At 42.5% G+C, this 17646-nt stretch overlaps 1 protein-coding gene across 3 annotated transcripts in view; it reads left to right on the forward strand.

Annotated features, from left to right (window-relative positions):
- LOC142714054 (oocyte zinc finger protein XlCOF8.4-like) overlaps positions 1-17646 on the forward strand; it is a 99253-nt gene that overhangs the window by 22978 nt on the left and 58629 nt on the right. For 2 of the 3 annotated variants that reach the window (XM_075848629.1, XM_075848630.1), the window contains exons 3-7: positions 7531-7915; positions 8380-8547; positions 8632-8755; positions 9270-9365; positions 10499-10596. In XM_075848629.1, coding sequence (XP_075704744.1) covers positions 7721-7915; positions 8380-8547; positions 8632-8755; positions 9270-9365; positions 10499-10596 — 681 coding nt within the window. In that variant the 5' untranslated portion in view covers positions 7531-7720. The remainder of the gene's footprint in view (positions 1-7530; positions 7916-8379; positions 8548-8631; positions 8756-9269; positions 9366-10498; positions 10597-17646) is intronic. The other variant, XM_075848631.1, reaches the window with a different exon arrangement.

The raw sequence follows: 17646 nt of genomic DNA on the forward strand, positions 1-17646 counted from the left end.
CTCGCAATTACCGGAAATATAAGCCCCCCACACCGCACAATCACCGGAAATATAAAACATTACACACCGCGCAATCACCGGAAATATAAACCCCTCACACCGCGCAATCACCGGAAATATAAAACCCCCCACACCGCGCAATCACCGGAAATATAAAACCCCTTACACCGCGCAATCACCGGAAATATAAAACCCCTCACACCGCGCAATCACCGGAAATATAAAACGCCTCACACCGCGCAATCACCGGAAATATACAACCCCCCACACCGCGCAATCACCGGAAATATAAAACCCCTCACACCGCGCAATCACCGGAAATATAAACACCTCACACCGCGCAATCACTGGAAATATAAAACCCCTCACACCGCGCAATCACCGGAAATATAACCCCTCACACCGCGCAATCACCGGAAATATAAACCCCCCACACCGCGCAATCACCGGAAATATAAACCCCTCACACCGCGCAATCACCGGAAATATAAAACCCCTCACACCGCGCAATCACCGGAAATATAAAACCCCTCACACCGCGCAATCACCGGAAATATAAACCCCTCACACCACGCAATCACCGGAAATATAAACCCCTCACACCGCGCAATCACCGGAAATATAAAACCCCCCCACACCGCGCAATCACCGGAAATATAAAACCCCTCACACCGCGCAATCACCGGAAATATAAACCCCTCACACCGCGCAATCACCGGAAATATAAACCTCTAACACCGCGCAATCACCGGAAATATAATTCCCTCATACCGCGCAATCACCGGAAATATAAAACCCCTCACACCGCGCAATCACCGGAAATATAAAACCCCTCACACCGCGCAATCACCGGAAATATAAAACCCCTCACACCGCGCAATCACCGGAAATATAACCACCCCACACCGCGCAATCACCGGAAATATAAACCCCTCACACCGCACAATCACCGGAAATATAAACCCCTCACACCGCGCAATCACTGGAAATATAAACCCCTCACACCGCGCAATCACCGGAAATATAAAACCTCTCTCACCGCGCAATCACCGGAAATATAAAACCCCACACACCGCGCAATCACCGGAAATATAAAACCCCTCACACCGCGCAATCACGGGAAATATAAACCCCTCACACCGCGCAATCACCGGAAATATAACCCCCCCACACCGCGCAATCACCGGAAATATAACACCCCCTCCCCACACCGCGCCATCACCGGAAATATAAACCCCTCACACCGCGCAATCACCGGAAATATAAACCCCCTCACACCGGAAATATAAAACCCCTCACACCGCGCAATCACCGGAAATATAAAACCCCTCACACCGCGCAATCACCGGAAATATAAAACCCCTCACACCGCGCAATCACCGGAAATATAAAACCCCTCACACCGCCCAATCACCGGAAATATAAAACCCCTCACACCGCGAAATCACTGGAAATCTAAAACCCCCCCCCCACACCGCGCAATCACCGGAAATATAAAACCCCTCACACCGCCCAATCACCGGAAATATAAAACCCCTCACACCGCGAAATCCCCGGAAATCTAAACCCCCCCCCCCCACACACCGCGCAATCACCGGAAATATAAAACCCCTGACACCGTGCAATCAACGGAAATATAAAACCCCTCACACCGTGCAATCACCGGAAATATAAAACCCCTCACACCGCGCAATCACCGGAAATATAAACCCCCTCACACCGCGCAATCACCGGAAATATAAACCCCCTCACACCGCGCAATCACCGGAAATATAAACCCCTCACACCGCGCAATCACCGGAAATCTAAAACCCCTCACACCGCGCAATAACCCGAAATATTAACCCCCCACACCGCGCAATCACCGGAAATATAAACCCCTCACACCGCGCAATCACCGGAAATATAAACCCCCTCACACCAGAAATATAAAACCCCTCACACCGCGCAATCAACGGAAATATAAAACCCCTCACACCGTGCAATCACCGGAAATATAAAACCCCTCACACCGCGCAATCACCGGAAATATAAAACCCCTCACACCGCGCAATCACCGGAAATATAAACCCCCTCACACCGCGCAATCACCGGAAATATAAACCCCCTCACACCGCGCAATCACCGGAAATATAAACCCCTCACACCGCGCAATCACCGGAAATATAAACCCCTCACACCGCGCAATCACCAGAAATATAAAACCCCTCACACAGCGCAGTCAACGGAAATATAAACCCCTCACACCGCGCAATCACCGGAAATATAAAACGTTCTGTCTCACAAAATGGCGACGCAAAACTGTTTTCTTTTTTGAACAAATTTTTCTTTCCTTGTCGAAGATAAATCTATAAATTTTGTGTCGTCGTAATCGTATTGAGCCGGAGAATAAAGGTAACAAGTCATTTTCACCGCATGGTGAACGCCGCAAAAACGAAACCTAAAAATCAATAGGATTCACTGCGTTTTCCTCTATTCCAGCCCACAATTGTTTCCTCTTTCCCAGCACATTATAGGGGACAATAAAGGGGTTTTCCACGATCGGACAACTGATGACCTCCACCAGATAGGTCATCGTTATATGATCTGTGGGGGTCTGACACCCGGACCCCACACCGCTCAACTCCTCCGGCTGCCTCCGGGCACCAGACGTCCATGCTGAAAGCAGATGCTCCGGTCACGGAATAGAGCGGTCGTGCTGCAGTGTTAGGCCTCATTTACACGAGCGTAATATACGCGCGTGCTTTTCACGCGTGTCGTACGCACCTATATTACTCTATGGGGCAGTGCAGACGATGCGTGAATTTTGTGCAGCGCGAGTGCGTTGCGTAAAACTCACGACATGTTCTATAATTGTGCGTTTTTCGCGCATCACGCACCCATTGAAGTCAATGGGTGCGTGAAAACCACGAAGGTCGCACGGAAGCACTTCCGCGTGAACTGCGTGATTCGCGCAAGAGCTGTCAAACTGAATGTAAACAGAAAAGCACCACGTGCTTTTCTGTTTACAAACATCCGAACGGAGTGTCTTAGACATGAGCGAACCGAACTTTACCGGGTTCGGCCGAACTCGTTTTGACCGAACCCGGCAGGAGACAGTCACTGTGCAGGGTGCTGAAAGAGTTAAACTGGTTCAGCACCCTGGACAGTGACTTCCGATTCCAATATACGTGAACGTGTAAAAAAAAAAAAAAGTTCTGACTTACCGATAACTCCCGGCTTCTTCCTCCAGTCTGACCTCCCGGGATGACAATTCAGTCCAAGTGACAGCTGCAGCCAATCACAAGCCAAGCACTGGCTGCAGCAGTCACATGGACTGCCGCGTCATCCAGGGAGGTGGGGCCAGATGTCAAGAGAGGCGCGTCACCAAGGACGCGTCACCATGGCAACGGCCGGGAAGTTCTCGGTAAGTACGAACCTCTTTTTTTTTTTTAAACAGGTTACTCGATATGGTGATCGGAATGCACTGTCGAGGGTGCTGAAAGAGTTACTGACGATCAGTTAACTCTTTCAGCACCATGGACAGTGACTGATGTCGACTAGCCTCATCTCTATGATGGCGGCTGCGCGAAAATCACGCAGCCGCGCATCATACACGGATGACACACGGAGCTGTCAAGTACCTTTTGCGCACGCAAAACGCTGCATTTTTTGCGCGCGCAAAATGCACACGCTCGTGTAAATGAGGCCTTAAAGTGAATAGGAGCAGAGCCTTTAGTTCTGCAGAACATCCGCTGTGCAGTGGTCGGAGCCATTTGCTTCCGGCTCCAACTGCTGCATACCGTTCAAAACATCCGGCAGCCGGAGCAGCTGATCTGTTCGGGGTCCGGGTGTCGGACCCCCACCATCATATACTGATGACCTATCCAGTGGAGGTCATCCGTTGTCTGATCGTGTAAAACCCCTTTTAAAATTACTTCACGTCCAGCACAAGACATGTTCTCATACGGCTATGTCAACGGAAAAACAAAAAAAGTTCTGGCTTTTGGAAGGAGGGAGGAAAAATTTGAATTGGCTGCGTGTCCAAGGGGTTAAGTACATAAGAAGAGACAAATATTAATGAATGACAGACTGGTCCAGAAGGAGAGAGACCCTGCCCTCGTAGACTGCACTCTACAAGAGAAGGAGAGACCCTGCCCGTGTAGACTGCACCCTACAAGAGAAGGAGAGACGCTGCCCGCGTAGCCTGCACTCTACAAGAGAAGGAGAGACCCTGCCCACATATACTGCACTCTACAAGAGAAGGAGAGACCCTGCCCGCGTAGACTGCACTCTACAAGAGAAGGAGAGACCCTGCCCACATAGACTGCACTCTACAAGAGAAGGAGAGACCCTACCCGCGTAGACTGTACTCTACAATAGGAGAGAGACCTTGCCCGCGTAGACTGCACTCTACAAGAGAAGGAGAGACCCTGCCCACATAGACTGCACTTTACAAGAGGAGAGACCCTGCCCGCGTAGACTGCACTCTACAAGAGAAGGAGAGACCCTGCCCGCGTAGACTACACTCTACAAGAGAAGGAGAGACCCTGCCCACATAGACTACGCTCTACAAGAGAATGAGAGACCCTGCCCGCGTAGACTACACTCTACAAGAGAAGGAGAGACCCTGCCCACATAGACTACACTCTACAAGAGAAGGAGAGATCCTGCCCGTGTAGACTGCACTCTACAAGAGGAGAGATCCTGCCCACATAGACTACACTCTACAAGAGAAGGAGAGACCCTGCCCACATAGACTGCACTCTACAAGAGAAGGAAAGACCCTGCCCTCGTAGACTACACTCTACAAGAGAAGGAGAGACCCTGCCCGTGTAGACTACACTCTACAAGAGAAGGAGAGACCCTGCCCGTGTAGACTGCACTCTACAAGAGAAGGAGAGACCCTGCCCGTGTAGACTGCACTCTACAAGAGAAGGAGAGATCCTGCCCACATAGACTGCACTCTACAAGAGAAGGAGAGACCCTGCCCACATAGACTGCACTCTACAAGAGAAGGAGAGACCCTGCCCACATAGACTACATTCTACAAGAGAAGGAGAGACCTTGCCCACATAGACTGCACTCTACAATAGGAGAGACCCTGCCCGCATAGACACTACAAGAGGAGACAGTAGGTGAGGGTAGAAGCTGGTCATCCGGTGGAGTAGTGGCAGCCGGTTATTTTAGGGTGTAAGCTTTTCTGAGGAGGGGATGTTCAGGTTACTAGTGAAGGTTTGGATAGTGGGAGAGATCTGATGAGTTGGGCTAAAGAGGTCAGAATGTGGGGGAAGCACGGGAGAAATCTAGATGATGATGTGAGGAACAGATAAAATGAGAACAAAGAAGGTCTTGTGAGGACCGGAGATTAGGTGTGGGTAGGTATTGGGAGATTAGGGCAGAGATGTATGGAGGGGACGGGTTGTTGACAGCCTTGCATGTCATTTTTAATATGTATAACTTAATTTAGTAGGCAATGGGTGGCCAGTGACCGCAGAGGTGGAATGAGGGGACAAGGTAGATTTACCCTTGCAGCTGAGTTGAGAATGGGTAGAAGGGGTGCAATAGTCTTAGATGGGAAGCCACAGAGAAGGATGTTGGAGTAGTCTAGACAGTAGATGATGAGGGCATATATACTAGCATTTATGTCTGTTCGAGGAAAGACTGACTTCAAGAGAGTTTTTGAGGTTGAGGCAGCAAGAAGTGGTAAGCGCTTGGCTGTGCTATTTGAAATTAAGGATTATCCCAATGCAGCGGACCTGTGAGACGGGGAAATGTGTGGAGCCATTAACTGTGATTTGATAGTTCTGGTAAGGGGGTTGAGTGAAATGGGGAAAAGATGATTCCGTTTTCTCCATGTTAATCTTAAGGAAGTGGGAGGAGAAGGAGGAGATAACTGTTAGACACTCTAGATAACAGGGAGGTAACATCAAGACCAGAGGTAAATTTGACCAAAGATTTAGATGGAGAAGAGTAAGGGATCCAGAACACTGAGACCCATGAGGGAGCGATAGTAAATCTTTAGTTGGTAAGGTATGAGGAGATCCAGGAGAGGGCCAAGTCTGTGATGTCAAGGGACTAGAGAATTTGTATCAGGAGGGTGTGATCGACTGTGCCGAAGGTGGTGGACAGGTCTAGAAGGAGGAGCACAGAGTAATGTAGAAGCAGAGGACAGGTCTAAAAGGAGGAGCACAGAGTAATGTAGAAGCAGAGGACAGGTCTAGAAGAAGGAGGAGCACAGAGTAATGTAGAAGCAGAGGACAGGTCTAGAAGGAGGAGCACAGAGCAATGTAGAAGAACAGGACAGGTCTAGGAGGAGGAGCACAGAGTAATGTAGAAGCAGAGGACAGGTCTAGAAGGAGGAGCACAGAATAATGTAGAAGCAGAGGACAGGTCTAGGAGGAGGAGCACAGAGCAATGTAGAAGCACAGGACAGGTCTAGGAGGAGGAGCACAGAGTAATGTAGAAGCAGAGGACAGGTCTAGAAGGAGGAGCACAGAGTAATGTAGAAGCAGAGGACAGGTCTAGAAAGAGGAGCACAGAGTAATGTAGAAGCAGAGGACAGGTCTAGAAGGAAGAGCACAGAGTAATGTAGAAGCAGAGGACAGGTCTAGAAGGAGGAGCACAGAGTAATGTAGAAGCAGAGGACAGGTCTAGAAGGAGGAGCACAGAGTAATGTAGAAGCAGAGGACAGGTCTAGAAGGAGGAGCACAGAGTAATGTAGAAGCAGAGGACAGGTCTAGAAGGAGCACAGAATAAGGAAGAAGTGGGGGAACAGGTTTAAAAGGAAAAGCACCGAGTAATGTAGACGATGGAGGACAGGTCACGCTTTACAGAAGTCTGTGTGTAAGATGTGACTGCTAAGTGATAAGATGATGCAGAGATCCTGCACACACCGCACAATACATGCTGCTTCCTCACACTAAACTACCAGGACATACACACTGTATTGGTGGGATGTTCTGCGCATGCACACTGGTCTGGCGGGACCTTCCGCGCCTGCACACTGGTCTGGCGGGACCTTCCGCGCCTGCACACTGGTCTGGCGGGACCTTCCGCGCCTGCACACTGGTTTGGCGGGACCTTCCGCGCCTGCACACTGGTCTGGCGGGACCTTCCGCGCCTGCACACTGGTCTGGCGAGACCTTCCGCGCCTGCACACTGGTCTGGCGGGACCTTCCGCGCCTGCACACTGGTCTGGCGGGACCTTCCGCGCCTGCACACTGGTCTGGCGGGACCTTCCGCGCCTGCACACTTGACAGCCGGTTTCTATTAACCATGGTTAGTATCTGTCTTTCAGATGTGAATAAAGTTACTATCAGGTAAAATAATCTACAAGGAAAAGGGGAATACTATAATAATTAAGAATTTTAGATGTCTCTGAAGATCCAGGATCTCTGAGGTAACTTCTAATATCTGTAAAAACGTATATTAGGGGTGTATTCATTCATAAAGGGCATCTGTCACACTGACCACCCGTCTGATCTGTTGGCAGCAGATTATATAGCAGGAGGACCTGAGCAGATTGTGTCTCTCCATTCACTTCTATAGGAGCTACGGAAACCGCCTAACAAGGCCACCCAGAGGTGGAGCCGCATCTATCAGACATTTCTGGCATATCCTGGGGAGAGTTGTCCGTGTTGGGAATACCCCTTTATTCCATGTGGTGACGGCTCTGAGAAGATGTTTCTCTCAATGATCAATAAGTGAGGTTCTGTATGTCACACATGATGTCCCCTGTATGATCTCCATCTTCTCCTCTCCTCATAAAGACGTCTGCAGTACTAGATCCTCCAGTTCCTCCAGTTTTCTCATCTTCTCCTCCACAACGTTCCTTCTCCTGAATGACCCACCAAGAATGGACAAGGACAGGAATGAGATGAGCAGAAGAATATTAGACTTCACCTTGGAGATCATCTACCTGTTGAGCGGAGAGGTAAACTTTTCTACATTATAGAACAAGTCCCACATAGGGAAGGGACAATACATAATAGGAGAAATCCAGTGTCCTGTATAACAACGTCCAGATCTTCCAAGTGACGTCAAGAAGCTGAAGGTCAGCCACCAATATGGTCAGTTATGTGTCATGTCACCAATGCAGCAATAGTAATGTAGAGCAATGAGAATGACCAGGAACCAGGAGGATCAGGATGACATCTATATAGAAACATAGGAGATGACGGCAGGAGGAGAGCACATGGTCCATCTAGTCCCCCCCAATATTATATCCTTTTTAGTTTTGGCCTCGTTCTATTTTCTCAATGTCTTTTTGTAGGTGAGGTCTCCAGTATTACAGATGTGGGGTCACTAGAGCTCTATACAGCGGGGTCACAATCTCCCTCTTTCTACTGAGGGGGGAATACTGTGTTCAGTTCTCTAAGTGTCTCTCTCCATACACAGGAGTACACAATAGTGAAGAAGACATCGGGTGACTGTACGACTCCCATCATCCATGAGTCAGGAGGATGGAGCAGTAGTCCCATCACAGAGCCTCCCCCTCACTCCCGGATACATGAGAAGAAGATCTTAGAACTGATCTGCAAGATGACGGAGCTGCTGACTGGAGAGGTGACACTGCTGGGAATGCTGGGAAATTCTACAGTAACAGCACTGGAGGTGTCTGGGTAATGACTGTATCATTGTGTGTGTCAGGTTCCTATAAGGTGTCAGGATGTCACTGTCTATCTCTCCATGGAGGAGTGGGAGTATCTAGAAGGACACAAGGATCTGTACGAGGAGGTCATGATGGAGGACTACCGGCCACGCACATCACAAGGTGAGAAGAGACAGATATATATTGGCATTACTGTGGGCACAGGCTGGACTGGCGGTCATGTTGAGGCCTTAATACCGTCATGTGCAGCACATATACACGTGTGTACAATGACATGTAATGTAGGAGCTCCACAATTTCGGCTCCTTTTACATGACATTAGATCCCTGTGTTTCGTGCTGCCGGCTGCTCATAACTCTGCATTACAGGTCACATTACATTGTACAGCGCTGGCGGCCGTTCTGGATACAGGAGCCATGAAGACGAGCAGGACGCGCTGTCTCCTAATGCAGAGTTATGGGCAGCCGGCAGCGTGGACTATGGGCAGTCCGTGCTGTAGTCAGAAGTAAACCTGGTAATACAAGTCATGTAGAAAGACGATTATCGGCACACTCCGGCAGTATAATAGTTTCCTATATAATGTCAGTATAATCGGAGGTTCTCTTTAATATTACAAGTTCTGGGCACTAGATTCTGGAGATGGGACGCTGATCCAGGGATTTATTCTGATTTCCAGATTTGGAGTCGGGGAGGAGTTTTCCCCTAATTAGACAATTGTCATCCACCTCATGGGGGTTTTATCTTCCTCTGGATCAACACGGTCGGATTATAGGTTGGTCTTGATGGACTTGTGTCTTTTTTCATCCTTAGTAACTGTAACACAGAATGTATGGAGCTAAATTTACCTCTAATATAAAGTACAACGTGTTCCGAAAAAACAATCTCACAATGTCTTGGATAAGTAAAATCTTATTCCCACTTCTGATACGTCTCCACATGGCGTAAACACGGCGGAACGTCCAAAACTCATTTTTGGCGCGACGTGTAGATGAGATTTGTTAAAATCTCATCCTCATTGCTACTACTGTAATACGCTGCAGATTTTCTCGCAATTAAATACTTTGCAGAAAATCTGCATCTTATCAGCCCCGTGTGCACATACCCTTAAAGTAACACGTCAGATTTGAGAAATGGTTCTCTTAAACAGGTCAAAAATAGGCCATGGATTCCACTCCCAGAGGAGTCCCTGACATCACTGTCCATATATGGACAGAGACGTCAGGGGCTCCCTCTAGAAGCACAATTTCCAGCCAAGTTGACGGCAACGCTCTGGCAAATGATTCCGCTCCTAGAGGGAGCTTCAGTGGCGCTATCTACAGGGGATGAGGTGCTATCTGCAGGGGTTTGGCATAAGTTTGATTAAACTAAGGGGGAGATGTGCCGGCACTTGTGGAGAGAGCCGGCGGACAGGAAAGTACAACCCTGTTCCATTCTGCCAATATTTATTTATGTGACACCTGCCCAGGACATCAGGAGTTGGAAAGTATATAGCCATGTCGTGAAGGGGTTAATTAATATGTATAGAAAATATTGCCTACAGAGGTGTACACAGCCTTTAAGAGGCTAATAAGCAAGTGACACCCAGACCATTTTTGGTTGCAGGTAACTAAATAGAGGCGTCCTGTGTCCCGCCACTTTCATGTGTATCCGCGTCCACAGAAGGCAGATACAGGTAAATACTATGGTGGAGCAGGGAGCCAGTTACGCCCCGCCGTTCGCTCTGGTAGGGCACAGTCTACTTTAGGCCTGCGGCTTACAAGGTGCAGGAACATCGACACCGGTAGTGAGGACCTCAACATTGTAATTCCGGCTCTGATCAGTAAACATAGAAGTGTAGAGAGAAGTGTGTGATATATAGACAGATATACAGTAGTCATGTATTCAGTCCCTGTGTGTTTCCTACAGATGGATCCAGTAGGAGAAATCCACCAGAGAGATGTCCCAGTCCTCTGTATTCCCAGGACTGTCCAGAGGAAAATCACAATGTCCCAGAGAATCATCAGGTAGATGAAGCCGTATACCAGATCTATATAGGGGGGTGCGGAGCTTTTCGGTCCTGCGGTCATTAGGGATGTCACGATACCAGAATTTGGACTCCGATACCGATACTTCGTGTAGTATTGCGATTTCGATATCAAAACGATACTTTACAAGCAGTAATAAAAAAATAATAAAAAAGTTCTTCCGTTTTCTGATGTGAGACGCGAGGCGTGATGATGAATGTAACCTCCATGTACCTCATTAATAGTAATTAACCCCATCATGTTTCTCAGTCATAATGGGTTAATGTGTGAGGTACATGATGGGGTTAATTACTATTACTGAGGTACATGGAGGTTAAATTCATCATCACGCCTCGTGCCCCACAATAATAAGTGACAGAAATATATACTGATAGTACACAGCAATATATCTATATACTGATAGCACACAGGCATATATCTATATACTGATAGTACACAGGCATATATCTATATACTGATAGTACACAGGCATATATCTATATACTGATAGCACACAGGCATATATCTATATACTGATAGTACACAGGCATACATCTATATACTGATAGCACACAGGCATATATCTATATACTGATAGTACACAGGCATATATCTATACACTGATAATACACAGGCATATATCTATATACTGATAGCACACAGGTATATATCTATATACTGATAGTACACAGGCGTATATCTATATACTGATAGTACACAGGCATATATCTATATACTGATAGCACACAGGCATATATCTATATACTGATAGCACACAGGCATATATCTATATACTGATAGTACACGGGCACATATCTATATACTGATAGTACACAGGCATATATCTATATACTGATAGTACACAGGCATATATCTATATACTGATAGTACACAGGCATATATCTATACACTGATAGTACACAGGCATATATCTATACACTGATAGTACACAGGCATATATCTATATACTGATAGTACACAGGCATATATCTATATACTGATAGCACACAGGCATATATCTATATACTGATAGTACACAGGCATATATCTATATACTGATAGTACACAGGCATATATCTATACACTGATAGTACACTGGCATATATCTATATACTGATAGCACACAGGCATATATCTATATACTGATAGTACACAGGCATATATCTATATACTGATAGTACACAGGCATATATCTATATACTAATAGTACACAGGCATATATCTATATACTGATAGTACACAGGCGTATATCTATATACTGATAGTACACAGGCATATATCTATACACTGATAGCACACAGGCATATATCTATATACTGATAGTACACAGGCATATATCTATATACTGATAGTACACAGGCATATATCTATATACTGATAGTACACAGGCATATATCTATATACTAATAGTACACAGGCATATATCTATATACTGATAGTACACAGGCGTATATCTATATACTGATAGTACACAGGTATATATCTATATACTGATAGTACACAGGCATATATCTATATACTGATAGTACACAGGCATATATCTATATACTGATAGTACACAGGCATATATCTATATACTGATAGTACACAGGCATATATCTATATACTGATAGCACACAGGCATATATCTATATACTGATAGTACACTGGCATATATCTATATACTGATAGCACACAGGCATATATCTATATACTGATAGCACACTGGCATATATCTATACACTGATAGTACACAGGCATATATCTATATACTGATAGCACACTGGCATATATCTATATACTGATAGCACACAGGCATATATCTATATACTGATAGTACACAGGCATATATCTATATACTGATAGTACACAGGCATATATCTATATACTGATAGTACACAGGCATATATCTATATACTGATAGTACACAGGCATATATCTATATACTGATAGTACACAGGCATATATCTATATACTGATAGTACACAGGCATATATCTATATACTGATAGTACACAGGCATATATCTATATACTGATAGTACACAGGCCTATATCTATATACTGATAGTACACAGGCATACATCTATATACTGATAGTACACAGGCATACATCTATACACTGATAGTACACAGGCATACATCTATACACTGATAGTACACAGGCATATATCTATATACTGATAGTACACAGGCATATATCTATATACTGATAGTACACAGGCATATATCTATATACTGATAGCACACAGGCATATATCTATATACTGATAGCACACAGGCATATATCTATATACTGATAGTACACAGGCATACATCTATATACTGATAGTACACAGGCATATATCTATATACTGATAGTACACAGGCGTATATCTATATACTGATAGTACACAGGCATATATCTATATACTGATAGCACACAGGCATATATCTATATACTGATAGTACACAGGCATATATCTATATACTGATAGTACACAGGCATATATCTATACACTGACAGTACACAGGCATATATCTATATACTGATAGTACACAGGCATACATCTATATACTGATAGTACACAGGCATATATCTATATACTGATAGTACACAGGCGTATATCTATACACTGACAGTACACAGGCATATATCTATATACTGATAGTACACAGGCATATATCTATATACTGATAGTACACAGGCATATATCTATATACTGATAGTACACAGGCATATATCTATACACTGACAGTACACAGGCATATATCTATATACTGATAGTACACAGGCATATATCTATATACTGATAGTACACAGGCATATATATCTATATACTGATAGTACACAGGCATATATCTATATACTGATAGTACACAGGCATATATCTATATACTGATAGTACACAGGCATATATCTATATACTGATAGTACACAGGCATATATCTATATACTGATAGTACACAGGCATATATCTATATACTGATAGCACACAGGCATATATCTATATACTGATAGCACACAGGCATATATCTATATACTGATAGCACACAGGCATATATCTATATACTGATAGTACACAGGCATATATCTATATACTGATAGTACACAGGCCTATATCTATATACTGATAGTACACAGGCATATATCTATATACTGATAATACACAGGCATATATCTATATACTGATAGTACACAGGCATATATCTATATACTGATAGTACACAGGCATATATCTATACACTGATAGCACACAGGCATATATCTATACACTGATAGTACACAGCCATATATCTATATACTGATAGTACACAGGCATATATCTATATACTGATAGTACACAGGCCTATATCTATATACTGATAGCACACAGGCATATATCTATATACTGATAGTACACAGGCATATATCTATATACTGATAGTACACAGGCATATATCTATACACTGATAGCACACAGGCATATATCTATATACTGATAGTACACAGCCATATATCTATATACTGATAGCACACAGGCATATATCTATATACTGATAGTACACTGGCATATATCTATATACTGATAGTACACAGGCATATATCTATATACTGATAGTACACAGGCATATATCTATACACTGATAATACACAGGCATATATCTATATACTGATAGTACACAGGCATATATCTATATACTGATAGTACACAGGCATATATCTATATACTGATAGTACACAGGTATATATCTATATACTGATAGCACACAGGCATATATCTATACACTGATAGAACACAGGCATATATTAGTACACAGCCATATATCTATATACTGATAGCACACAGGCATATATCTATATACTGATAGTACACAGGCATATATCTATATACTGATAGTACACAGGCATATATCTATATACTGATAGTACACAGGCATATATCTATATACTGATAGTACACAGGCATATATCTATACACTGATAGCACACAGGCATATATCTATATACTGATAGTACACTGGCATATATCTATATACTGATAGTACACAGGCATATATCTATATACTGATAGTACACAGGCATATATCTATATACTGATAGCACACAGGCATATATCTATACACTGATAGTGCACAGGCATATATCTATATACTGATAGTACACAGGCATATATCTATATACTGATAGTACACAGGCATATATCTATATACTGATAGTACACAGGCATATATCTATATACTGATAGCACACAGGCATATATCTATATACTGATAGCACACAGGCATATATCTATACACTGATAGAACACAGGCATATATCTATATACTGATAGCACACAGGCATATATCTATATACTGATAGTACACAGGCATATATCTATATACTGATAGCACACAGGCATATATCTATATACTGATAGTACACAGGCATATATCTATATACTGATAGTACACAGGCATATATCTATATACTGATAGTACACAGGCATATATCTATATACTGATAGTACACAGGCATATATCTATATACTGATAGTACACAGGCATATATCTATACACTGACAGTACACAGGCATATATCTATACACTGATAGCACACAGGCATATATCTATACACTGATAGTACACAGGCCTATATCTATATACTGATAGCACACAGGCATATATCTATATACTGATAGCACACAGGCATATATCTATATACTGATAGTACACAGGCATATATCTATACACTGATAATACACAGGCATATATCTATATACTGATAGTACACAGGCATATATCTATATACTGATAGTACACAGGCATATATCTATACACTGATAATACACAGGCATATATCTATATACTGATAGTACACAGGCATATATCTATATACTGATAGTACACAGGCATATATCTATACACTGATAGCACACAGGCATATATCTATACACTGATAGCACACAGGCCTATATCTATATACTGATAGCACACAGGCATATATCTATATACTGATAGTACACAGGCATATATCTATACACTGATAGTACACAGGCATATATCTATACACTGATAGCACACAGGCATATATCTATACACTGATAGTACACTGGCATATATCTATATACTGATAGTACACAGGCATATATCTATATACTGATAGTACACAGGCATATATCTATACACTGATAATACACAGGCATATATCTATATACTGATAGTACACAGGCATATATCTATACACTGATAGTACACAGGCATATATCTATACACTGATAATACACAGGCATATATCTATATACTGATAGTACACAGGCATATATCTATATACTGATAGTACACAGGCATATATCTATATACTGATAGCACACAGGTATATATCTATATACTGATAGCACACAGGCATATATCTATATACTGATAGCACACAGGCATATATCTATATACTGATAGTACACAGGCATATATCTATACACTGATAGTACACAGGCATATATCTATATACTAATAGTACACAGGCATATATCTATATACTGATAGTACACAGGCATATATCTATATACTGATAGCACACAGGCATATATCTATATACTGATAGCACACAGGCATATATCTATATACTGATAGTACACAGGCATATATCTATATACTGATAGTACACAGGCATATATCTATATACTAATAGTACACAGGCATATATCTATATACTGATAGTACACCGGCGTATATCTATATACTGATAGTACACAGGCGTATATCTATATACTGATAGTACACAGGCGTATATCTATATACTGATAGTACACAGGCATATATCTATATACTGATAGTACACAGGCATATATCTATACACTGATAATACACAGGCATATATCTATATACTGATAGTACACAGGCATATATCTATATACTGATAGTACACAGGCATATATCTATACACTGATAATACACAGGCATATATCTATATACTGATAGTACACAGGCATATATCTATATACTGATAGTACACAGGCATATATCTATATACTGATAGTACACAGGCATATATCTATACACTGATAGCACACAGGCATATATCTATACACTGATAGTACACAGCCATATATCTATATACTGATAGTACACAGGCATATATCTATATACTGATAGTACACAGGCCTATATCTATATACTGATAGCACACAGGCATATATCTATATACTGATAGTACACAGGCATATATCTATATACTGATAGTACACAGGCATATATCTATACACTGATAGCACACAGGCATATATCTATATACTGATAGTACACTGGCATATATCTATATACTGATAGTACACAGGCATATATCTATATACTGATAGTACACAGGCATATATCTATACACTGATAATACACAGGCATATATCTATACACTGATAATACACAGGCATATATCTATATACTGATAGTACACAGGCATATATCTATACACTGATAGTACACAGGCATATATCTATACACTGATAATACACAGGCATATATCTATATACTGATAGTACACAGGCATATATCTATATACTGATAGTACACAGGCATATATCTATATACTGATAGTACACAGGTATATATCTATATACTGATAGCACACAGGCATATATCTATACACTGATAGAACACAGGCATATATTAGTACACAGCCATATATCTATATACTGATAGCACACAGGCATATATCTATATACTGATAGTACACAGGCATATATCTATATACTGATAGTACACAGGCATATATCTATATACTAATAGTACACAGGCATATATCTATATACTGATAGTACACAAGCATTTATCTATACACTGATAGCACACAGGCATATATCTATACACTGATAGTACACAGCCATATATCTATATACTGATAGTACACAGGCATATATCTATATACTGATAGCACACAGGCCTATATCTATATACTGATAGCACACAGGCATATATCTATATACTGATAGCACACAGGCATATATCTATATACTGATAGCACACAGGCATATATCTATATAATGATAGTACACAGGCATATATCTATATACTGATAGTACACAGGCATATATCTATACACTGATAGCACACAGGCATATATCTATACACTGATAGTACAC

The sequence above is a fragment of the Rhinoderma darwinii genome, unplaced genomic scaffold, assembly GCF_050947455.1.
Source record: "Rhinoderma darwinii isolate aRhiDar2 unplaced genomic scaffold, aRhiDar2.hap1 Scaffold_439, whole genome shotgun sequence".
Taxonomy (NCBI): Eukaryota; Metazoa; Chordata; class Amphibia; order Anura; family Rhinodermatidae; genus Rhinoderma; species Rhinoderma darwinii.